The sequence below is a fragment of the Lygodium microphyllum genome, chromosome 14 (assembly GCF_053477565.2).
Source record: "Lygodium microphyllum isolate KBCC chromosome 14, Lygodium_microphyllum_v1.1.10, whole genome shotgun sequence".
NCBI lineage: Eukaryota > Viridiplantae > Streptophyta > Polypodiopsida > Schizaeales > Lygodiaceae > Lygodium > Lygodium microphyllum.
Genome location: NC_141148.1, coordinates 88258349 through 88283619, shown reverse-complemented (window position 1 = coordinate 88283619; position 25271 = coordinate 88258349). Strand labels below are relative to the sequence as shown.

Sequence of the window (25271 nt, the reverse complement as noted above, 5' to 3'; positions counted from 1 at the left end):
AACTTCTTGTTCAACATCTCTAGGCTTCCTCTTTATGAAAAGAATTACAGGTACAATGTTTTTTTTTTTTAAATTGTTACATTTAAATTTTATTTCATTTGGAGAGAACATTTGTAAATTATACACATGCTGATATGTAACTTTTCTATTTGGTTATTATAGATGTCTTCAAGAGGAAAAATATCAGTAATATACTTGCAGTGGAGGTCTTCAATAGAAAATATATTGGTGATAATTGGATTTGTGATAAGTACTATAAGTTGGATTGGATTTTGATGCACCCAAGTACTTGAGGAAGTTTCAAGCTCAAGCGTAAGGATGTTGTAAACCCTAGTAAACATTGGAAAGATAGAATTTTAGAGTTCATAAAAGTTTTTAATGGAACAAGTACAACAACATAAGTGTTGATCCAACATGTTTATACGCACAAAAAAATCTCTATACACAATAAGAACTACATTGCAAATTATAAGCAAAATAGTAGGTTTTTAAATTTTATCATTGTTTATTCTTTTGCATCAAGGTTTCTTTGCATTTGAATGAATTTCATTTTATTTTCAACCATTGGCTTCACAGGGCATTGAGTTCAAGGATAGCCTGCCTCCCTTGTTCTTGCTTATGACACTTTCCAAGTCATGGGACACTTTCTATATAGCCACATATGCTAATATGCCTAAGGATGGCTTAAAACTTTAGGACGTTGAGGGTGCTTTACTCACAATGAAAATAAATAGAAATAATGTGGATATCTCCCATACTTCTTATGCATTGGCTGTTAGGAGTTGATACAATGGTAAGAGTAGTAATTACTACCATTGTAGAGACTCACAGAGGTCTTAATCTTGCAGACAATCTTGCTCATTATTGTGAAAACCAGGGTTATATTTGGTCATAGTGCCATAAGATGCACGATGATAAGTGCAAAGAGAAAGCAAGGGCAAACTATAGAAAAAGTTTGATGATCGTAGCATTGCCCTTAGTAAATCCAGTGTAAAGATTGAATAGATAAATATAGTGCAACTTGAGTCAGATAATGAGTATATCTTAGTAGTTTCCTCTCTTGATGCTTCTCAATCGATTGATGCTTCGTTTACATATTCTCAGTGTTGGTTGCTTGATTCAGGGGACTTCTTTATATGTTACCCCACATAGGGATTGGTTTCAATCCCATCGTGGAATGACAGGTTATGTTCACAGATTGGAAAATGACTTGGCATTGAGAATGTATCATTGTAATTTCCTTCAAGCAGCTATTTTACTTTGCATAATGTACATCATGTATCGGCTTTGACCAAAAGCCTTCTCTTTGGATACTACAAGCTATCTTTTGGTGATTGCACATGAAAGATTACATGTGGAAAACTTGTTTTTGCTCGAGATGCCAAGGTTAGTAGTCTCTATCATTTATTTATATCTAGATCCCTTAAACATCTTTTGGTTGTGAGCCTGACATACCACATGTATCTTTGTGGCATCATCACCTTGGATATGTATCCTTAAAGGGAATGAAAATGCTTGCTTGTTTGCACTATCTTCTGTCTCTTGATTACAAATGTTTTGATTCTTGTGACCATTGTATTTCTAGAAGGCAAGCATGTAGTTTGCTTGCTCTTGTTGAGAATCCATCTAGATGTAAGCTGAAATACCTAAGTTCTGACAATGGGGGTGAATATGTCTCTAAGGCATTTAGGAAGTTTTGTCATAAGAGGGGTATTAGTATCAGTTGATCGCCCCCTACACACTACCCCAAAATGGTATCATTGAGCATATGAACATGACCATTTAAGAAAGAGTCAGAAGTATGCTTAGTCAAGTAGGCTTACCATAATACTTTCGGGCTGAGATAGTTTCTACTACCATACATTTGATAAACAAATCTCCGTGCACTACTATTGGTTGTTAGATTGCGGAGGAGATATAGTCTAGAAAACCTCTCATATGCACATCTTAGAGTCTTTGGATGTGAGGATTTCTACCATATACCCAAGAACAAACACAATAAGCTAAATCTTAAGTCACCGAAATGCATCTTTCTTGGTTATGAGGATGTAGTTGAGATGGGCTATCACCTATGGCATTCACAAGCTTAGAAGGTCATCCACAGCCATGATGTTGTTTTCCATGAGAAGAAGATGTATAAGTAGCCTAGGCAAGTAGTTGAGATAAGCAAGGTGATCTTTAAGGAGAAGCCTCCTGCTACCATACAACGAGCTAGATAGCATGGAGCTAATGTTCTAGTAACCCATGATCATGATGTTGGAAATGATGTGTAGGTCCCATAGCCCACGGTCTCCTAGAGATAGATGTCAGCCTAATCGGTTTGTGCCCTCCATGGACTATGTTATGGTGATAGATTCTGGTGAGTCCCTTACGTATTAGAAGACCATACGTAGAGGTGATAGTCACTCTTGGAAGAGGGCCATGCAGTTTGAGTTTGATTTATTGCACAAAATCCATACACGAGATTTTGTTCCTTTGCCCATTGGAAAATAAGCATTGCCATATAAGTGGGTGTACAAGTTGAAGAGTACCCTTGGATGCCCCAAGCTAACCTATACGGCCAAATTGGTTACTGAGGGTTTTAAGCAAGAGCATGGTGTTGAATTTGATGAAGTATTTTGTCTTGTAATCCATATGACTACCCTACAATTGGTTTTGGCCTTGGTTGCATAGTTAGATATGGACCTTTATTTAATGGATGTGACAAATGCTTTGTTACATGGGGACTTGCATTGAGGATATCTATATACAATAGCCTATGCCATGATAGCCGCTCACCTTGGCATATCATTTGCAATGGAAGTTGTGGCATGCTATATAGCTACACCTAGTTGGTGATATTAGAACGACATGAGGAGTATCATGAGGTACCTAAAAGGCACTATAGATATATGGATCTGCTATGGTGGCCAAGATACTATATAGCTATACTTGGTGAGTGGCATTGGAACACCATGAGGAGTATCATGAGGTACCTGAAAGGCACTACAGATATGTGCATCTGCTATATAGCTACACCTGGTCAGTGGCATTGGAATGTCATGAGGAGTATCATGAGGTACTTGAAATGCACTATAGATATGTGCATCTACTATGGCGGCCATGATACTACAGCCATGGGCTACACTAACTCCAACTATGCAGGACATGTGGATAATAAGAAGTCCACCTCTGGGTATGTCTTCACCTTTGATGGAGGTGCTATTCTTGGATGTCAAGGGTGAAAAGATGCATAGCCTTGTCTACTACTAAGGTAGAATATATTACAACCACCAATGAGGCTTGCAAGGAGGCCCTATGGTTAGGCCGTTAAACCTTGGTATGACTATTGCTCCTACAGTGCATTTAGATTTTATGAGTGCTATTCAGTTGACCAATAATCTAGTCTTCCATGCAAAGACAAAGCACATTGAGATGTGCTATCACTTCATTAGGTGGATGGTAGAAAACAAGTCCATTGAGCTTGTCAAGATCTCAATTTTGACGAGAATCTTACTGATATGCTCACTAAAAGTCTCTCAGCAAAACACTTTACCTTCCTTAGGAATATGATGGGCCTAGAATGAGATGGCGTCTATTTCTTATCCTATTGTACTTTATGTACATTTGTACTTTGTCACTCTTTTCTGATTCTCCCCTCACTAGAGACACATTTACCTTTAAGTGGAAGGTTGCTAGGATAAAGTTGTTTGTACCTGTGTCGCCCTGTATTCACTACACACACTATGACTACACACTTGTAAACTTCACGTAGAGAGTACCTATCACTATCACTTTTTTTAAATTCTTTCAGTGACTATTGACTAAGGGAGAGCATGTCACACATTGTGACTGTTGGAGTTCCCACATGTGGTTTCTCTCTCTCTTACTCTCTTGATCAATCTGCCATAGCTCTTACTTCCATTTGTGTGCTCTCACTCACGCTCTACCTTTCAATCATTGTGGAAGTTTTCCATCCTTCTCCTTCCAAGTCAATCTAGATAGATCCTACAATCTACTATCAAAACTAATAGAATCCACTTACAAAATAAGCACACTATTCGTGGTAAAATTTATAAGTACTTAATTGGTGTAGGTGTAAGTTAAAATTGAATAACACATACATTGTTTGAGCTAGAGACATTATATTTGCATATATATAAAATGAAGATGTGATTCACTCCTTTATTTATGGAAGTTGGCTTACACAAATTGACTCAAAATGTAAAGTGTTTGGCTTCAAGGGTTCATACACTATTGTCTCTATTATTTGTACTTGAGGACAACAATCATGATTTACAAGACCTGATGTGTGTGTGCACATGCACATGTCTGTGTGTATACATGTGTGTATGAACAAGTATGATGTTGTGATCATTGCATTTGGTAATAGGAACTAATGACAAAGAAAACCTTGATCCCAATGTAGGCAATTGTAGCTAAGATAAGAGTGCTTTGAGGTTGAGGAAGTGCATTTAGAAAAGGATAAGGATATCTTTGCACACAATATAATATTTCTTTTAGACAACTTGTGAAGCATAACTAGAATGCATGATTATGTACCCAAACCATGTTGTCTTAATAAGAGATTGAATGTCACCTTGTTTATCCAAGTGCATATGTGCATCCATGCAAGGTAAGTGACACAAAATATGCGGATCACCATCCAAGCTTGAGCACAGTGAAGAACAAATATCAATTGAAATTTATATGAACCCTTGCACTAATTTTGATTATTCTTGTTCTTGATGAATCATCTTATTGCAAAGATCTCGATATTTGAGCATCACTAATATCTTACTAGATTGATATTTCTTATCCTTATTTAGTTATACTATATATCTTGATCGATTCTACATTTTTACAAAATTTTAAAATCTTTTATTATCATTGGTAATTAATAGCTCTTCTCTTTTTTGAATGTTATGCCACTTGTTTGTCAAATTTCTTAAATTTAGGTTAAATGTTTTTGGTCATGATAACAATAATATAAATATGCTTTAGTTTAAGATCTCACCTAAAGGTTCTATTACACGAGGCAATGTCGATTGTTGCCACTATGAAGCTAAGTAAATGAAGTGTCAAGGTCAACCACAAAGGTGTAGAACCAAGCCTATTTATTTGATTCAAGGAACATGAGATAATTAGAAAAAATAGGATCAAGAGCAAGTTCAATGTCTAAAAACCAATTATAATGATGTTAGACTTTATAACTTTCCCTTGTTGTGAGAAGCATGAGTCAATGGATGTCTAAAGTCAAGTTTGATCTTGGAAACCATTAATCTTGCATGTTTACTTTTTTAGGTATGATGCTAACTAGGAATTCAAACAAAGTGAAAAGTTTTTTAATTTTTCATTTTATAACAACATCATGGATGAAATGAAGCATGAGCTTTATCATTTACCTATGGCTAATAGTGGCCCTGAATTTTCTATGTTCATTTATAGTTCTAGGTATGTAGAAATAGGAAAAAAATTGATTGCGATTCCCCTACAACTAATTGAACAAAACTATTAAATCAAGCTTAAGAAGTCCATGAGCTGAAGGCATGGGAACAAAATGACATATGTAACTAATACTTGAATGACCTTATAGACTTGTGAAGATGGAGAAAACCATATGCATTAGAACTACCAAGGGGGGCACGAGGGGGGGAGGGGGGGTGAGAAGAAGAGGGTCATTGATAAATATATATGCCTATCATGTGGTTCAACATAATAAATTTTTCAAATAGCGTTTTTACACATTTTTTTAAACTCAGAAGGGTGTCATACAAAGGGGTTATTTATATTTTTAATAGAAAAGGAGTGTATTTTATTCAATAATAATTTATAGATAGAGACGCTTATAAACAGTCCTTAAACTCATGTGATATAAAGGGTACACATATAGTGATCAACCCCTCGAGAAACTACATGTTGGTGCCACCTTTTCAAATTTGAAAAGATGTAATTCAAGTTGATTCAAATTCTATTTAAACTCAAGGAAAAACATCCGAGATCCAAGTTGTATATATACACACACATATATACTAGTTGGTCTGTATACACATACATCTATACTATATTATATGTGACTGATTTCACAAACCTAAAATCAATCTTACATGTCGTCTATATAATGCTTCTTGAGCCTCCTTTGTTTAATCTTTCAAAAACCAAAAATTTTCTTATATCACACAACATGCATCCTCTAGTGTCCCCCCTCACCTCCCCCCCACCCTGCCCTCATATCACATGGGTTTACATAAGGAATTTTTCAAATAGCATTTTTACACCTTTTTTAAACTTACAAAAAGGTGCCATACAAACGGGTTATTTATAGTTTGAATAGAAAATGGATTTTTTTCTAGGGATAATTCATAGATAGAGGCATTTATAAATAGACCTTAAATACACATGGTATAGAGGGTATACACATAGTTAACCCCTCAAGGGAAGTACATGTTGGTACCACCTTTTCAAATTTGGGAAGATATAATTCAAATTGATTCAAATTCAATTAATATTAAGGGTAAAACATCCAAGATCCAAGTCCTATATATATATATATATATAGTGCATACATATACATCTATACTATATTATAAATGACTCATTTCACAAACCTAAAACCAATCCTACATGTTGTCTGTATAATGCTCCTCAAGCCTTCTCTTTTCAAAAAACATAAATGTTAAAATATCACACCATATGTAGCCTCTAATAGGCCTCTCTCTCTCTCTCTCTCTCTCTCTCTCTCTCTCTCTCTCTCTCTCTCTCTCTCTCTCTCTCTCTCTCTCTCTCTCTCTCTCTCTCTCTCTCTCTCTCTCTCTCTCTCTCTCTCTCTCTCTCTCTCTCTCTCTCTCTCCCCCCCCACACACACACACACACATGCACACATGTGTAAAACACACATACACATACAAGGTGCCATATGGCATGACTTAAAGAACTACTTGTTGGTGGACGATGAGATGAATACAAATTCTTTGCCAAATATAAACCTGTAAGAGATGGGGAATACGTGGGAAAATATGGGAATAAATTAATGGAGGAAGAATACCTGCTACATTGGCGGTATATAAGATGTAAGGGAATGGGAAAATTATGCTAAGAGATGTTTATGACATGCTCAGTTCTGGAATAAGGTTGCAAACAATGAATTGGGATGATTGGGCAATGTATTATGCCATGTGGGATGACCTTTCAGTCATGCAGTGACAAGTTGATCCCTTGCAACCCCTTTTCTTGACCTCCACAGGGTGTTGTAAGCAATTTGCTAGCATTTACAGAAGTATACCTATTCCCAGGAACTGAGGTGCAGGTCTTGCAAAGTACCCACAAGTCCTACTAAGGGCCTTGATCAGTTTTGGAGCTCTAGTTGAACCCTACAAGATACTTACAGGTCAAAACAGGCCTCCTATAGGTATAGACAAGGTGATGGACTGCACAGTACAATAGTACTTTTCCTATTACAGAATTCTCTGTATAAAACCTAGGAGTGCATGCTTATGCTCAATTCGAAGAGGGCATCCTTGGCTTCGACTTGAATAAAAAAGTATGTCAATGGGAGCTTCCTAGCTTAAGTTATGGGTAGAATAGTGATAGGTGGTCTAACGAGACTACACCTAACCATGGCTGGGAATAAGGGAAAAACCAAGGCCAATGAAGATGTTCAGCAACAAATCAAGGATGCACGAGAACCAAGGACTGAGAACAGTCCTGAAATGGATTACAAGGAGTATCCTCATGACATTGGAAGCCTCAGTGCTCTTAATGACACTCTATGTAGGCATGAGACAAGGCATCATCAAAGACATGAGGCTATTTTGGAAAGACAAGAGGTTGTACTTGTAGGCATAGCAACAAACATAGAAAATCATGCTGAATTGATGCTGGAAATGCATCAAATGAGAGCCACCATGGACACACTTAATTCCAATTTCTCTGAGTGGTTGGAGATTCAACTGAAGGGAAAAGAGCAAGAAGATCGGTCACATGTACATGCTGAAAGAACCACCTTCCCATCAATTTATGCAAATTCTCAAGGAATTTTAGGAAGAATAGACATTCCCAATAGTAGCTTTGAGATGGGCGAGCCTTCTCATAGGCAAGAGGACCCATTAGGGAATGTGTCACGGGGAAATTCTCAGCTTCCATCAGCCCCTATGCCTTCAATAAGGTTTCAGCAGTCTTTTGGCAGCAAGAATCACTCTCATAATAGCACCACTTTTGGCACTCAAAATGATCAATTTCAGTTGGGACAGTTTGGATATGCCACTCCTCATGAATGAGAGCTAAGAGATAAGATTATCTTCTCCAAATTCAATGGCCAATCCTCTTCCCCAGCTGAATTGGAAGAATGGCTTTCAAAGCTTGAAGACTACTTTGATATTTTGCCAAGAAATGATGACCAAAAGATCCACTTTGCCACGATCCACTTGGAAGGACTTGCTCATACGTGGTGGTGGTATATTAAGAATGAAAATCAACAAGTTGATATTTGGGATGCATTTAAAGCACTTATGGTTCAAGTTTTTGTGTCCCCCGTAGAGAAAGATAAGCTTGCCCGATAATGGTATAGCTTAGAGCAGCGTGCCTTGATAGTTCGGGACTACACAAATCAATTTCTTCATCTAATGATGTATGTTGAGTCCATAAGTGATGCAAAGATGCATGAGTATATATATGGCTTGGATCCTCAGTTATCCGCTGATATTTCAGTGCAGTCACCTTCTGATTTGTTCAAGACTATTGAATTGGCTAAAAGATACTTCCGTAAGTATCGAAGGGATACTTCAGTTCACCACAGTATGGATAGCAAAGAGGCTTATCTTAGCCATCTTTTGGGCAACCTAGAGGGCTTACACAGTCCAATTTTGGACAGCAAAGAGCTGCTGTAAGGCAAGGCTAGTTTGGGGCCAGTTATGGTGGTGCAAATATGGCATTTAGCACCCCTAGAGTTCCCATGTACCCAACCTTCAATGCCTCAAGGCAAACCAGTAATTTCAGGGCATCAAACAATGGCAGGGCTGAGAATAAACAAGGGGTTATCAAGAACAAGAATACCTCAGCCTTTGGAGGTCAATGATCCATTCCCATGGATTTGTACAAAGAAAGGAAAGAAAAAGGGCTTTGTTTCAAGTGTGGGGAAAAGTACACCGTTGAACATGCTTCCAAATGTGCTTATAGAAATGCAAAGGCAAGAGTCCAAAGTATGTTGGTCTTTGAAAACTCTAAGGATGACCATGAGGATGTAAGTGCATTTGTAATTACTGCTGAAAATGATGAGTTGATGAAGAAATTGGGCAAGAAGAGTTCTTTGACCCTAGAGACACCTTTCCTTTTGATCCTGGTGATCACGTACGTGTAGTTATGGGTGACAAGAATGATTCACATGCTACTGCCACTATTTGTACTATCTCCTTGGATGCTTGGACATGATCAAGAGTCCTAATACCCTTCATCTTCAAGGCAAGATTCATAGGAAAGTTTCATAAATAGAGCAATCATGGATAGGCTGAAATGTTTTGCCACTGATTTATAGCAACAACTAAGGGTGCAAGTTGCCAATGGGAGTGAAGAAATTAGTATTCAAATATGCCCAGCTGTACATATTCACCTTGCTGAAAATTGTGGGTAGAATGTAGACTTAATTGCACTTGACATGGGGCCAATAGACATTGTGTTGGGCTGTGATTGACTGAAGATTTTGAGCACCACTTCTATGGATTTCTCTTAAAGTTTGTTGTATATGCATTTTTTCAATGATGGACAGCTTGTTCACTTACAAGGAATCTAAAACAATAGTGAATATCAGCTCATTATAGCCAAACAACTTAAGAAAGAGTTCAAGAAATGCTCTCAGATTTTTGTATTGCAATTAGATAAGGAAAATACAGATCAGTCTAGCAATATGCAAAATAATACAACTTTAGAGGCCCTTCTTGATGAGTATAGTGATTTGTTTCAACTACCTATAGCACTACCTCCCAAGAGAGCTGTTGACCATCCCATTGATTTGGAACCATACTCAAAGCCGATGAATAAGACTCCTTACAGGTTGTTCAAATGCGAAAGAGAAGAAGTAGTAGCCAAGCAAGTCAAGGATTTATTGGATATGGGTCTCATAGAGCCTAGCTCATCTCCCTATGCATCACCTGTCTTGCTGGTCAAAAAGAAAGATAGCTCATTTAAAATGTGCATAGACTATAGAGATTTTGAATAAGATCACCATGAAGAACAGATACTCTATCCCTAGGGTGGATGACTTGTTAGATGAGCTGAAAGGGGCTAAATATTTCACAAAGATTGATTTGAGATCCGGCTATCATCAAATACGCAACGTAAAGGGGATGAGATTAAGATAGCATTTAGGACTGATCATGGGCTTTATCACTTCTTGGTTATGCCCTTTGGTTTGACAAATGCACCCGCCACTTTTCAAAGCCTAATGAATAAAATACTTCAACCATTTTTATTCGGATTTTTGTTGGTATTTTTTGATAACATTATCATCTATAGCCATTCATTAGAAGCTCATCTATTGCACATGAGGCAAGTATTTGATGTACTTAGACATCATAGACTCTTTGCCAAGGAGTTAAAATGTTCCTTCATGCAGACTAAGGTAGAGTATTTGGGCCACATTGTCAGTGAGGCAGACATTACAGCTGATCCAAAGAAAGTGCATGTGTCAGATTAGACTAAGGTAGAGTATTTGGACCACCTCTTTGAGAGGATTCTTGGGTCTCTCTTCATTCTACTGCACATTTATTCAACACTACGCCACTATTGCACCTCCTCTCACTGATAGGCTGAAGAAAGAAGCATTTTTCTAGGATGCCATTGCACATAGAAGTATTAACCAGGTGAAAGGTTTGCTTACTTCAGCCCCAATCTTGGTTTGCCCTGATTTCTCCAAGGAATTTACCATTATGTGTGATGCTAGTGGGTGAGGTATTGGTGCAGTATTGTTGCAAAAACATGGGGTAATAGCTTTTGAAAGCCGAAAACTTGCTAAAAATGAGATGGTAATGAACGTCTATGATCAAGAAATGCTGGCTATTCTTCATGCCATTAAAAAATGGCACCATTACTTGTATGGTAGCAAGTTTAGAGTCAAGAGTGACCATAGGGTCCTCAAACATTTCTTATCTCAGTCCAACCTTACTCCTAAGCAACATAGATGGGTGGCCACATTGCAAAATTATGACTTTGACATTATCCATACTCGTAGGAAAGACAATGTAGTGGCTGATTCCTTGTCTAGAATGTGGGCATGTAAAGTCTTGGCCATCATGGAATTGCATAGTGATTGGATACATGAGCTTCAAGAGGCTTACCTATTGGATGCTAATTTTAGCAATATATTTTAGAAATTACAACAAGGTCAACGTACAGAAAACTCTCCATTTCAACTAAAAAATGGGCTTTTATGGCTTAATGGCAGGATTGCTATCCCTCACACTTCCCCATTCTAGCAGAAGATCATGCAAAAAATGCATTCAGCACCTATAGCTGGTCATTTGGGAGTGTTCAAAACCTGTGACAAAATTGCCGAGAGTTTTCATTGGAAGGGCCTTTGGAGAGATGTTAAAGATTTTTTCTTGAGCTGCATGCCTTTTCAACATAACAAGGATAGCACATTAAAGCCGGGTGGGTTGCTACAGCCATTGCCTATTCCCAAGGGAAAATGGACTCATATAACCATGGATTTTATTACAGGTCTGCCTCTCACCAAGAAAGGGTGGAATAGCATCTATGTGGTGGTGAATAGGCTCACAAAGGCAGCTCATTTTATCCCCACTAAAGCCCAATTTACTATAACACAAGTAGCCAGCCAATTCATGGAACATGTGTTCAAATTGCATGGTTTATCGCACGTCATTGTGCATGATTGGGATACAAAATTTATGAGCAATTTTTGACAAGTGGTATTTAGTTCTATGGGCACCAAGTTGGCTCCCTCTACAGCTTATCACCCCCAAACTGATGGTCAAACAGAGAGGGTCAACAAATGGTTGAAAAATTATCTGAGACACTTTTGTCATGATATTCAGCATGCTTGGAATGCATGATTACATTAGGCTGAGTTTGCCTATAATAACTCCACCCATGCTAGCATTGGAGTTTCACCTTTCGAGGCTTTATATGGATATAAGGTCTCTCTCCCCAATGTCATCTTCAATTACAAGACCAATCCTCAAAGCAAGGAATAATTGGACAGGATGCAAGTCTTACTTCAGCAATGTAAGCTGAACTTAAAGATAGCTCAAGATCAAATGAAGCTTTATGCTAATGAGAAAAGACGGGACATTGAATTCCAAGAAGGGGATTTGGTTTTGCTGAAGGTACCTAAGTCTAGGTATGCCACTCTTAAGGATGGCTCCAACAACAAGCTAGCTCACAGGTTCTATGGACCCTATTGGATTATCAAGCAGGTGGGTAACTTGGCTTATCAGTTGGAATTACCCCCTTCCACCAAGATTCACAATGTTATTCATGTGAGTCAACTCAAACCTTTCATTGGATCATCAGTGGATTACTTAAAAGGGCTCCCTCCCATGGATGAAGAGGGTATCATCCAATACACCAGAGGCAGTCATACGTCAAAGGAAAAAGAAGATATGCTTAAGATCAATCATGGAATACTTGATCAAATGGCAAGAATTACTCCTTGAAGAGGTCTCTTGGCGACTAGCTTCAATCATGGAAGAGTTCCCTCATCTTATGGATACTAACTTGGCTTAAATGTAGTCAATGGGTACCCTGTCCCAGTTCAGACAGTTTTACACACAGCTCTCTGTTTTCAATCAGATTTGATTCTAAATTATGGGCAACATTTAATGCCATACATGAGCTAAAAGTACTCCAAGTAAGCTTCCTTTCTATGTGACAAACTCCTCGATCGGAGTTACCTATAAAAATTTATTGCAGATTTACTACAACACTCAATTCTTCACTGAATATGGGTCAAAATTGGATTTTTCTTATTCCCCAATCATGCCCATACATCATATTGTATCCATGACCCAATATATTTCGAATTTCCCCATCAGATTATAATAACAAGTCTCCTTCATCTTCTCTCCCTCTCCCCAGCTTTCATGACTTCCTTTCTTCATTTTCTGTCTTTCTTTCTCTTTTTCTAGTCTTTCTCTCTCCTCGTCACTCACTCTCTCTTTTGCTTCTCTTCTTCTCTCTCTTCTATAGTATTCTCTCTCCTCTTTCTCTCTCCCCAATCCTCTCTTTGACAAAACCAAAAAAAAAAGGAATAACCTTCAAGATTAATTAAGCTAATTACAACTATAAGTCTTTTTTGTTTCCTAATAACAACACATGTGCATGTACAATTGAAGTATAACATTATAGACAAAATAAACACCAAAATGTGCAATTCAATTTCACATGCACACAAGTTACATAGGAGATGCTTATACACATATATAAACATATGCATGTCTATTTCCACTTGTTAATGCACACATATATGGAAATACTACGCACACATGCATATATATATCCGAACTAACATATACACACAAATTGAAATGCAGACACCCAAACCATAGAAGTAATAGATTGAGGCAGGTTCACATGCAATAGAATTGCTTGTTGGGTATATGCACATATGATACAGAGGATTGGATTAGAAAAACATAATTAATAGGGGGAAAGTTTGATTTCATAATAGAGAGACACAAAAAATACACATGCCTCATGTGTACATGGATGTAGGAATGCATATTGATATATAAGCAATGAGCATAGTAAAACCCACAAGCATAGAAAATGGGAACACATGGAAGTGTGCAAACACGCACACACATGCATGCATGCGCAAAATGTGAAGTTATTAAGGCATATATGAGAGAAATGGAACTTTGACTTACGCAAAGGGCTCGGTAGAGTTAGGTACAGTTGTAGTGGGCAGACTGGGTGGGCACCAGAAGAGAATGTTGATTACATTTGCGATGGAGAACACTACACACTGCGATAGATCACTACATATTCTTATGTCTCTTCCAATGAAAAAGGCTATAAAAACCCTTACAATCTTAGCATTCCAATTACTTTGGCAACCTTCTTCCTTCTTCTAATCTAGTTGACATTGCAAGCTTCTTACAACAAAGAATATGAATATATAAGGAAGAAAGATACAAGACAAAGAGAAAGGCATGTTGTATATTACCAAAATTTTATGATGTAAAACATACCTCTTGTGAACTCAAGTGATACACATGCAATTTTAAAGTTGCACCACCCAAGCTCCCACCCTTCTTCTAAGGATCAAATTATGCACTTTAGAGAAAAATAATAATTGTCTCAAGAAATAGCCTTGGAAACCCTCTATGTCACATATCTCAAACATATCTTTAAAAATCACTTATTTGTGAGTTTACCATGAGGATATAAAGACACATTTTCATCTTTCAACTATGAATACACCACTTAAATGGCAATCTTTTGTGTGTAAAAAAGTTTGTAGTGATCCCTCTTAATCTTGGCTATTAAGATTGCAATTAAGGAGAGTTTAGTTGAGCTTGATCCATATCTTGCAAAGGATTCAACCATTAAACCCCCCTCATTTCACATAAGTAAACACTTTATTTGACACTCATATTATTGATGATAACACCAAACACAGAGAGAACACATATATTGCCTCCCACACAAAAGAAATACAAGTCTATTCAATGGGAAAGACAATTGATTTCATCATAGGCTACTTTTATCATATTAAAGTACGATTAGCTAGCACCTTGATCTATCATAGGAAGTCACTATAGAAGTTGTTCCATTCTCCTTCCAACTCAATCTAGCTGAAGCTATCAATATATTATGAAAACTCAAAACCACTTGCAAATAAGGACATTATTTGTGGTAACATTTGTAAGGACTTTGTTGGAATAGGTTGTAAAGGCACCTATTAACATTGAGTGGCACCTATGCATTGCTTGGTCCAGAGTGATGCCCGGAGGCATATTTCATTATGGATTCCATGCCACGGTGGATTCCGTGAGGTTTTACGGTGGATTCCGTAAACTTTGATGACCGGGGCTCATACACAAATTGGATTCTTTGTGCGAGAAGTTGATGGGAACGCCTGTCCTTTTCGAGCGTTTAATTTAGTGTGTACATGGGTGATTCCATAGTGGGTGATTCCGCAAAATGCATATTAAATTAATAAACGTTTATGAGTTTAGAGTGCGCACTCGTAATAAATTAAGGTTAGGATTTATTTCTAACCAGTTGATTTATTCATGTAGCTGAAGACTGCTAGGTATTCACTTTTGTCGGTTTAATTGTATTATTTTACTAACGATTGTGAATGCTTCAGTTGATGTGTAGAGATAGCAGCAGTGGCGGAGGAAAGCATTGAAGGATAGCGAGTATTCGATTTATTGATTATATTTTGATGGGCGCATACCTTAGGCATGGCGCCTATATTTTGTCGCGCCTCGATATTTATTATTATTTTGTATGCGCATGGGCGCACGATTATGTTATTTCTATTTGGACATTGTATTGGGCATGCCAGACTCTTTGGGCACTGCCCATTAGCTTTATTCCTATTTTGTGTTAAAGTAAACTCAAAAGCTAAAAGCTTGCTATTTTGTAATTTGGGCTATTATTTGAGCTTGAAGATGATTAATACATAAAAATACATGCTTTGTGGAGCGCTCACACAAGGCATGGGGGGAGATTGCACCCAATTGGTCTCTTATTCATATCGTTCATGCTTTTTACCTTGTAATTTGTGCAAAAATTAGAGTTCTATTGTTCTTGGGGACCTTCCGGCATTCACTACACGAGCGTACAGCATCCGATCTGCGCACCAGTGGTATCAGAGCGAAGCTGAGATCAAGAGCTTCCAATCGCTACCCATCTTGTGCGAAGGCGGAGCTCCTGAAACGATCGGGCTCTACGGTCAATCTCGTCGTGAACGGTCGATACAGGCAGATTCCTGGCGATCAAGAACCCTTGTTTCCATCATCAAACTGCGAGGGACCGGTCTGCAGAGGCGGAGGACCACTTCCATCTTTCCTACATCAAGTCGTCAAGAACAGAGATAAGCTCTCTCTTAATCCCAAAATTTTAAAAGCTAATCAAGCTTTAAAAGCTTAAGAAGCTTAGCTTAAGCTTAAAAAAGCTTTAAGCTTCACAAAACGTAATCGCGTGGTATCAGGAGACCTCTGATTTTTGCGCCGCGTGAAGAAAAACGCCTCCCCTCCTCAAATCGACGTTTTTGTTGCCCTTTAATTAAGCTTAATCACCTAAGCTAAGTCAACTAGGCTAAGGTCACACCAGAGCAATCAGATTCTGCAAGTTCTTTCAAGTCAAGTTCTGCAAGTCAGGCAAAGCAACTAAGTTTTGCAAGTCTACAAACTCTACAAGTCACATTAGTCTGGTACTCTGCAAGTCAGATAAGTCAACTGGAGTCAAAAATGACTTCTGTTCAAAACTCATAGAAGGGTTGTTCCTGCGCAGAAACTCCGAACTGCAAAGTTGTTCATTGGAAGGTACTCTACGCATGCGCAGGTTTGCTAAAGCATTTTCAGCATACGAAGAAGGATAAAACATAGATTTTTCGAAGATTGTGAAAGCCACACCCAAAAATACATAAGCCTTGTATTCCCGAACTTGAGCTACGCTCATCTCGCTAACTTGATTTTGAGAGTGAGAGGTTTTTGAGTTTTACAGGATGACGAAATCACATATGGATAATTTAATGGCTGAAGGCGACCTACCTGAACCTACGATGGAGCAAAAGCTGGACTTAATTATGATGCAATTGGATGAAGAACGAAGAGCTAGGCAAGCATTGCAAGTTCAATTGGCAAATTTACAAAGATCGTCTACCAACAAAGAAGAACCTCAATCTGAAGATCTTATCCAACGTGCCATCGACGCGACTCTCGAAGCTCAAACCATTCGCAAGGAATCAAAGATAAGTAAAAGAAATTTCAAATTTCGTACTTTCAATGGCACTCGAGAGGGAAAAACTGTTCTTGCATTCATTAGTCAGTTTGACGACTACTTTCATGAGGAAACCTATGCAGAAAAAGATAAAATCAAGTGTGTCACTAATCATTTAGTGGATAGAGCATCTCTATGGTGGACTGTAGTACGCAAGAGTATAGATTGTCCCACTACCTAGGAGAATTTGAAGAAGAAGTTTATGCAGAATTTTCTTCCTCCACAATTTCATGAGAAAGCCATAAAGCAATGAGATCTTCTTCAGCAACGGGATCGTGAGCCTATTCCTCAGTACACAGAGCGTTTTTGGAATGCAGTACTCCAGTTACGCATGCTTGAAGATGTACCTGAAATGACATACAAGCGCAAGTATATGTCTGGACTCCTTGGGCATTACTACGCTGAAGTTAACATATTCAAGCCTGCTACTCTTGAAGACGCAATTTCATTAGCTCATGACACTGAAGACAAGCTGCGAAGTAGAGACAGACGTCCACAGCAATTCTAAGCCAATGGTAACTATGGATCTAAGCAATTCAACTCAAACTTTAGAAGATTTAATCAAGGTTATTTCACTTCATCATCTTTCCGTAAAAATTGGGCAAAACCACCTGCTTTACCATTCAATGCCAATCAAAACCCAAAGCCTATTCCACAGCCAAATCCTAATGTACCTAGACTTCCCGCCATTGCAAACAATGTAACCAAAGCCAAGCCTATAGTATGCTATAAATACCACCAGCTTGGACATCTAGCCGCAAATTGCCATTCAAAGAAGCCACCTGCCCATATTAACTACCTTGGAGCAATGGAAGATGACGAACATGAAGATATGCCTGATTTCACGGAAAATGAGGACGACACTACTACTCCTTCGGATACTTTACCAGATATGCCAACTCCACATTCTTTATTGACTATGAAATGTTTAGTGCATGGAAAGGAAAAGATTATTTTGTATGATGACGGTAGTACTCATGATTTTATTTCAGCAAAGCTAGTAAAAGAATTGAAATTACAGACTGTACCTACGCATTATCGCATCAAAGCAGCATTCTTAGGTACTAGGTATAATGGTACACAGGAAGTGCATGACTTAGAAATTCAAATTGGTCAATACACTGAAAGAAGAAATTTCCTAGTTGTTCCATTACAGTCGAGTGACATTATTTTAGGTATGCCTTGGCGTCATCAGCATAATCCAGATATAGATTATTCCAAGCATTCAATTAATATTAAATTTCAAGGAAAACATATTACATTGTATGGTATGCATGCATCTAATGCTTTCCCACTGCTTTCGCATACTCAAGCTAAACGTGCATTATGCAAAAGTAGTAAATCCTATCCCATTTGGGTGAATGAACTGTAAGTAAAAGAAGATCATATGCACCCTAAGCATAAAGAATTTCTTGCACATTTTAAAGACTGTTTTGTCGAAGACCTACCACTTGGTTTACCTCCTTCACGTCCAGAAGACCATAAAATAGATTTGATTCCTGGTACACAACCACCTTGCAAAGCACCATATAGGCATAACCAGATAGAGTAAAAAGAAATTCAGAGTCAAGTTGAGGAATTACTAAATAGAGGATTGATTAGACCTAGTAGTTCTCCATTTGGTGCACCTATTCTGTTAGTCAAGAAAAAGAATAATACCTATCGTATGTGCTTGACTATCGAGCTTTAGATAAGATCACTGTAAAGAATAGGTATCCAATTCCTAGAGTTGATGACCTTATGGATAAACTGCAAGGATCTACTATATTTAGTAAAATAGACCTTAAATCTGGTTATCATCAGGTGAGACTAGATAAGTCAGACATATTCAAGACTACATTTAGGACACAGTTTGGTCATTATGAATTTTTAGTGATGCCATTTGGATTGACTAATGCACCTGCTACATTTAGTAGAATGATGAATCGTATATGTTTAAAATATCAGTATTGTATTATTGTCTTCTTTGATGATATTTTGGTGTTTAGTCAAAATGAGAAAGAACATTATGAGCATTTGTCATTGATTTTCCAGTTATTAAAAGATAATCAACTGTATTCAAATCCTGAAAAGAGTGAATTCTTTGAAACAGAAATTGAGTATTTAGGTCATATTGTATCATCTGATGGAATTAAAGTTGACCCTAAGAAAATAGATACAATATTGAATTGGCCTGTACCTAAAAATGTGCATGAGTTACGATCATTCCTTGGTCTTGCTAGTTTCTATAGGAAGTTTGTGCGTAATTTTTCATTACTTGCTTTACCAGTGACTAAACTTCTGAAGAAAGGTATTGTCTATCATTGGTCCGACAATCAACAGAAATCCTTTGACTTGTTGAAACATGCATTAACCCATACCCCTGTCTTACAGTTGCCTGATTTTAATAGACCATTCTTTTTAGTAGTGACTGATGCTAGTGGATCAGGAATAGGAGCCGTACTTATGCAAGACAATCATCCTATAGCCTATTCTAGTTGTAAACTGAAACCCTTTGAACTGAAATATTCCACATATGACAAAGAACTATTAGCTGTTGTACAAGCATTAAGACAGTGGAAACACTACTTAATGGGTTCAGAATTTATGATTAAGACCGATCAGCAAAGTATTAGACATTTACTTAGCCAACCCCAAATATCTGACCGACATATCAAATGGGCATCCTTTATTCAAAGTTTTCATCCTATCATTCAATATCAACCCGGTAAAGAAAATGTAGTGGCTGATGCATTAAGTAGAAGACCTGTCATTCATAATATTTCTGTTATATCTTTTGATTCTTTGATTGCTATGAAAGATACTTATCATCAGGATATTACTTTTCATGCTGATTGGCATAAATTAGTTCAAAATAACTTGATTCCTATTGATTCACTATCATATAATGATGGATTTATGTTTTATGAAAAGAGATTGTGTGTTACAGTTCCATTCCGATCTTTTGTTTTGAATGAGATTCATTGTCCCCCATATCAAGGTCATAGAGGTATCATATCTACTTTACGTACATTAACTGAAGATTTTTATTGGCCGCATATGGACACTGATGTATCTAACTTTGTTTCTGAATGTTTGATTTGTCAAAGAGTTAAGAGACATCATGGTAAACAGTATGGATTACTTATGTCTTTATCTATTCCATCTAGACCATGGGAACAAATTTCTATGGATTTTATTACTGGTTTATCTAATACTAAATCTAACCATGATATGATTTGGACAGTAGTAGATAGGTTTAGTAAACAAGCATATTTCATTCCATGTAAGAAAACTTTAATTGCATCACAAGCAGCACAATTGTTTTTTAAAACTGTTTTCACTAACCATGGATTACCAAAAGTTATTATTTCTGACCGTGATTCTAGATTTTGTAACAACTTTTGGATTACTCTATTTGCTAACCTAGGCACAAAAATTGATTTCTCATCTGCATTTCATCCTGAAACTAATGGACAAACAGAAGCCACTAATAGCACTATTCTAGATCTTTTATGTGCTTATACTATTTCTAAACCTCAGACATGGGATACACATTTGCATTTATCACAGTTTGCATATAACAATACACCGCACACATCTACAAAGAAAGCACTGTTTGAAGTGATTTATGGTTATAGATTGTCTACACCTGTTGCATCTTTGTCAAATAGAATTCAGAGTGCTAATGATATTGCTAGTATGCATAATACTATTTTTTATGAGGTTAAAGACATGATTGCCAAAGCCCAGTAATCATATACCAAACAAGCTAATAAGAAAAGACAAGCAATGAATTTCAAAGTTGATGACTATGTTTGGTTGAGAATAGAAAAACGTAGACTACAAAGTGTAGATAGACATCCAGTTGTTAAATTAACCCCTAGATTTTATGGACCATTTAGGATCATTCATAAAATTAATGACAATGCATTCAAGTTAGAATTACCACCTCACTGGAAAATTCACAACACATTTCACATTAGTTTATTAAGACCATTTAGAGACCAATTACCTGTACACCTTGTTTATGAAAATTCACCTTTGTTAGAGGAAGAGACTGAAATACTTGAACCTGAAGCTATCATAGATGCTGACTTCATGACCACTAGAACTGGCCGAAGATATTCTAGATATCTAGTTAAATTTAAGAACCATCCTGTAGAGGAAGCACAATGGATGCACGCTAGAGACTTAAATGCTTTCCCCACTCTGTTAGCTCCACATTGAGCTAATAGCAATTGAGGTCAATTGATATCCCACCCCGGGGGTATGATGCTAGGAGGCATATTTCACGGTGGATTCTATGCCATGGTGGATTCCGTGAGGTTTTACGGTGGATTCCATAAACTTTGATGACCGGGGCTTATACACAAAGTGAATTCTTTGTGCGAGAAGTTGATGGGGACGCCTGCCCTTTTCGGACGTTTTATTAATTTAGTGTGCACATGGGTGATTCCATAGCAGGTGATTCCGCAAAATGCATATTAAATTAATAAACATTTATGAGTTTAGAGTGCGCACTCGTAATAAATTAAGGTTAGGATTTATTTCTAACCAGTTGATTTATTCATGTAGCTGAAGACTGCTAGGTATTCACTTTTATCGGTTTAATTGTATTATTTTAATAACGATTGTGAATGCTTCAGTTGATGTGTAGAGATAGCAGCAGTGGCGGAGGAAAGCATTGGAGGATAGCGAGTATTCAATTTATTGATTATATTTTGATGGGCGCATACCTTAGGCATGACGCCTATATTTTTTCGCGCCTCGATATTTATTATTATTTTGTATGCGCATGGGCGCACGATTATGTTATTTCTATTTGGACATTGTATTGGGCATGCCAGACTCTTTGGGCACCGCCCATTAGCTTTATTCCTATTTTGTGTTAAAGCAAACTCAAAAGCTAAAAGCTTGCTATTTTGTAATTTGGGCTATTATTTGAGCTTGAAGATGATTAATACATAAAAATACATGCTTTATGGAGTGCTCACACAAGGCATGGGGAAAGATTGCACCCAATTGGTCTCTTGTTCATGTCGTTCATGCTTTTTACCTTGTAATTTGTGCAAAAAGTAGAGTTCTATTGTTCTTGGGGACCTTTCGACATTCACTATGCGAGCGTACAGCATCCGATCTGCATACCACAGAGACATTACATCTACACACATAATGTGAAGATATGTGTTACACCTTTATTTACACAAGCTAGCTTCCATAGATTAGACTCAAAGACTGTAGCATTTAGTATTTAAGGTCTTTATACACTATTATCTTTGTTTTATATCCTTGAGCACAACAATCATGATTTATAAGACCCAATGAGAGAGAGACAATGACAGATACAAGAGACAGAGAGATACAACAAATACAATTTTGTAATCATTGCCTTGTGTAATAGGCACCGATGACAAAGAAAATCTTGATTCCAATGTAGGCAATTGTAGCTAAGATAAGAGTGCTTTGAGGTTGAGGAAGTGCATTTAGAAAAGGATAAGGATATCTCTACATATAACACAATAGTCTTCTTAGACAACTTGTGAAGCATAATTAGAAAGCATGCTAATGTACACTAAGCAAGTTGTCATAATAAGAGATTGAATGTCACCTTGTTTATCCAAGTGCATATGCGCATCCATGCTAGATAAGTGACACGGAATGTGCGAGCCACTATCCAAGCTTGAGCACTGTGAAGAAGGAAGTAATTGTCATTTGAACTTTATGTGAACCAGTGCACAAATCTCATCTCAATATTTATTATCCTTGTTGAACAACATTATTGCAAAAATCCCAATAATTGACCATTGTAAATATCTCAATAGATTTAGTTTTCTTCCCCTTATCAATTGTGCTATGTATGTTTAGTAATTCTACAACTTAATATTAGCTTTTATGATTAATAGCTCTTCTCTTTTCCTAATGTTGTGTCGCTTATTCATCAAATTCCTTGAAATTATATTGTTGATTATAACAATAATGTAGCAATATTCTTGGTTCAAGATCTCACCTAAAGGTTCGATTACACAAGGCAAGGTCCGTTGTTGCCATTATGGAGCTAAGTAAATGAAGTGTTAAGGTCAACCATGTAGGTGAAGCACCAAGCCTATTTATTTGGTTCAAGAGATGTAAGTCAAATTAGATAAGCGTGATTAAGAGCAAGTACAAAAACTACAAAACCAACTATAATGATGTTATACTTTAGAACTTGTTGTGCATGTGTCAATGCATGTTTTAAATTCAAGGTTAATCGGCGAGCCCATCGACCTTGCATGTTTACTCTTTTAGGTATAATGCTACCTAGAAATTTAAACAAAATGAAATATTCTCCAATTTCCCATTCTATGATAACATGGATGAAATGAAGGATTAGCTTCAACTTTTATCTATGACGGATAGTGGTCTTGAAATTTCAATGTTTACTTATAGTTCAAGACACAAGGTGGCGTGGAAAAAAATTGAACAAAATTGGTAACCTGAGCTTAAGAAGTCTATGTCAATTTGAAGATAGGGGAGAAAATGGCATATGGAACTATATATTGATATGACCTTGTAGACTCACTAAGATGGAGAACAACATATGGATAGACATGCATTTGAATTTGGAACTACATGTTGGTGTTGTTTTATAATAGGCTCGAGAAGTGATTCAAGTTGAATCAAATTCCATCAAGCTGAGGACAAACATCTGAGATCCAAGCACTACATACACCGTGGTGCAGTCGTGGTGCAGTCGTGGTGAGCGGGCTGGGAGGTAGAGTTAGCACATACTTGAACCAGAAGAGAATGTTGCTTACATTTGTAATGGAGAACACCGCACAAGACAGATCATCCGCCAGTGTGCTCAGCCATTCTTCTTCCTAATTAACCCAACAAGTAATCGCACCTTCGAAATGTTATGGCATTGGGAAAAAAAAGCAAATAATTGCACCAGGGCTGCTAAATTAGGAAGGATGTGTGAGAGGTTGGGGTACCTGGGGAAGGATGTGGGAGAGCACGCAGATGCAGAGAGTTGCAAAATGGAGAAAGAAAGTGCAGCTGGTCAAGTACTGCACGCAAGAAAACAAGCGATGGGGGATTGATTTATGTATACACACACACACACACACACTCTCTCTCTCTCTCTCTCTCTCTCTCTCTCTCTCTCTGTCTGTGTCTGTGTCTCTGTGTATGCACCTGAGTAAACCAGCCGAAACCCTTGGCTTGTGGTAGCTTTGCAGCCTCCTTGCCGAAGTGCCAGATGAATGTGTAGCAGTAACTGCATCAAACTTACCAAGATCACATGCATGTAGCAGGCCACGCATAATTACCGCAGAGCCGGGAAGACGACGATACCTAGTAATCTCTGACTGTGAATGACAGGAGGGGGGGGAAGAAGGGAAAGGAGGGAGGGGTCGCTTACATGGCGAAGGAGACCGCATGGAAGGATGCGCAGACGGTGGTTTCGGCCATTATCACGAGTCGAGGAAATCCTTGGCTTCCCGAAGACGCAGTCGATCCATCCATACAAGTAGTGCTTGCTTGCTCAGGCCCCCCTTCTGCGAATTTCTTCAGACTTCCGTCTTACGACAAGGAAAACGATTTTGGAAGCAAATACAACCACTTTTAATTTTTTAAAAATGAAATTAATTGCACTAGAAATTTAAGATCAACTTAGTAGGGTAAAGGGGCCAATAGATTGTCATGTAACAATCCTCCATTATACCTTTTTTTTCCAAGTAAGTTTTTTAGGAAAAAATATTATATAGAGCTCAAAGAAAAAATATTAAGACATTCTAGTATTTTTATCAAGTAGCCTTAGTTACAAATGAAAGGTTCATAAAAGAAGGACAGTGAGGGGCCAATAGAGTGACACTCGAGGATGCATTGCTTTAGGGTTTTACAAAATCTAAAATATTAAAAAATTTGTATGGCTCATTTGTTTGACCTAAGATAAGCTCATTTGTAATTTTAAAAATTTCATATTATATTGTTAAGTAGCTAAAAAAGCCACATCTTTCTTGTAAAATTGTCACTCAATTAGGGTGGGGTGTGTTTTCCTTTTGGAGGGTGCTACTTTATTGGCCCCTTTACCCTAGCTAGCTGCTCCTTTCCTACATAATCACAATTGGAAGGCCAATCCCTAATATCCTACAAATATATGAAGCAAAAAGAATGGATTTGTGAATTTTCAAAAGCCAGGGGGTAAAACAACACTAAGTAGGAAAGGAAACCCAAAGCCCATGAAGAAAGGAGTTTGACAATATCCTCACCCCTCAATTAATTTATCATGCTATTAAGCTAGTAAACCAAAAAGCCAACCTAGGTCAAACTAGCATGATGGTGGTTCCAAGAGACTTTAGAGAGGT

The 25271-nt window shown here is 37.5% G+C and overlaps 1 protein-coding gene across 12 annotated transcripts; it reads right to left on the bottom strand.

Annotated features, from left to right (window-relative positions):
- Positions 1-152: 152 nt before the first annotated feature.
- Positions 153-24472, bottom strand: LOC148025823 (uncharacterized). Of its 12 annotated transcripts, none has more exons than XR_015693150.1 (7): positions 24326-24472; positions 24100-24181; positions 22934-23029; positions 22535-22613; positions 21983-22063; positions 13857-13954; positions 4977-5092 (listed from the first exon to the last, which is right to left on the bottom strand). XR_015693150.1 is itself a non-coding variant. In XM_087693067.1 (6 exons), the coding sequence occupies exons 1-5, from the start codon at positions 24427-24429 to the stop codon at positions 13875-13877; spliced, it is 426 nt and encodes a 141-aa protein (XP_087549193.1). In that variant the 5' UTR covers positions 24430-24472; the 3' UTR covers positions 153-330; positions 13857-13874. The 12 variants fall into 12 exon arrangements, 10 of the variants coding, with proteins under 10 accessions (XP_087549193.1, XP_087549191.1, XP_087549192.1 ...); XR_015693149.1 differs by lacking the exons at positions 4977-5092; positions 13857-13954 and adding exons at positions 23721-23783; positions 23898-23972 and having other exon boundaries at positions 21489-22063; XM_087693067.1 differs by lacking the exons at positions 4977-5092; positions 22934-23029 and adding an exon at positions 153-330.
- Between the last annotated feature and the right edge of the window lie 799 nt (positions 24473-25271).

Coding starts and splice junctions, on each gene's coding strand:
- LOC148025823 (XM_087693065.1), bottom strand. Junction 22,614..22,933: donor TTGTGTAATCGAACCTTTAG/GTGAGATCTTGA, acceptor CCTTCTTCACAG/TGCTCAAGCTTGGATAGTGG. Junction 13,955..22,534: donor TATGCACTTGGATAAACAAG/GTGACATTCAAT, acceptor GATCTATCGCAG/TGTGTAGTGTTCTCCATCGC.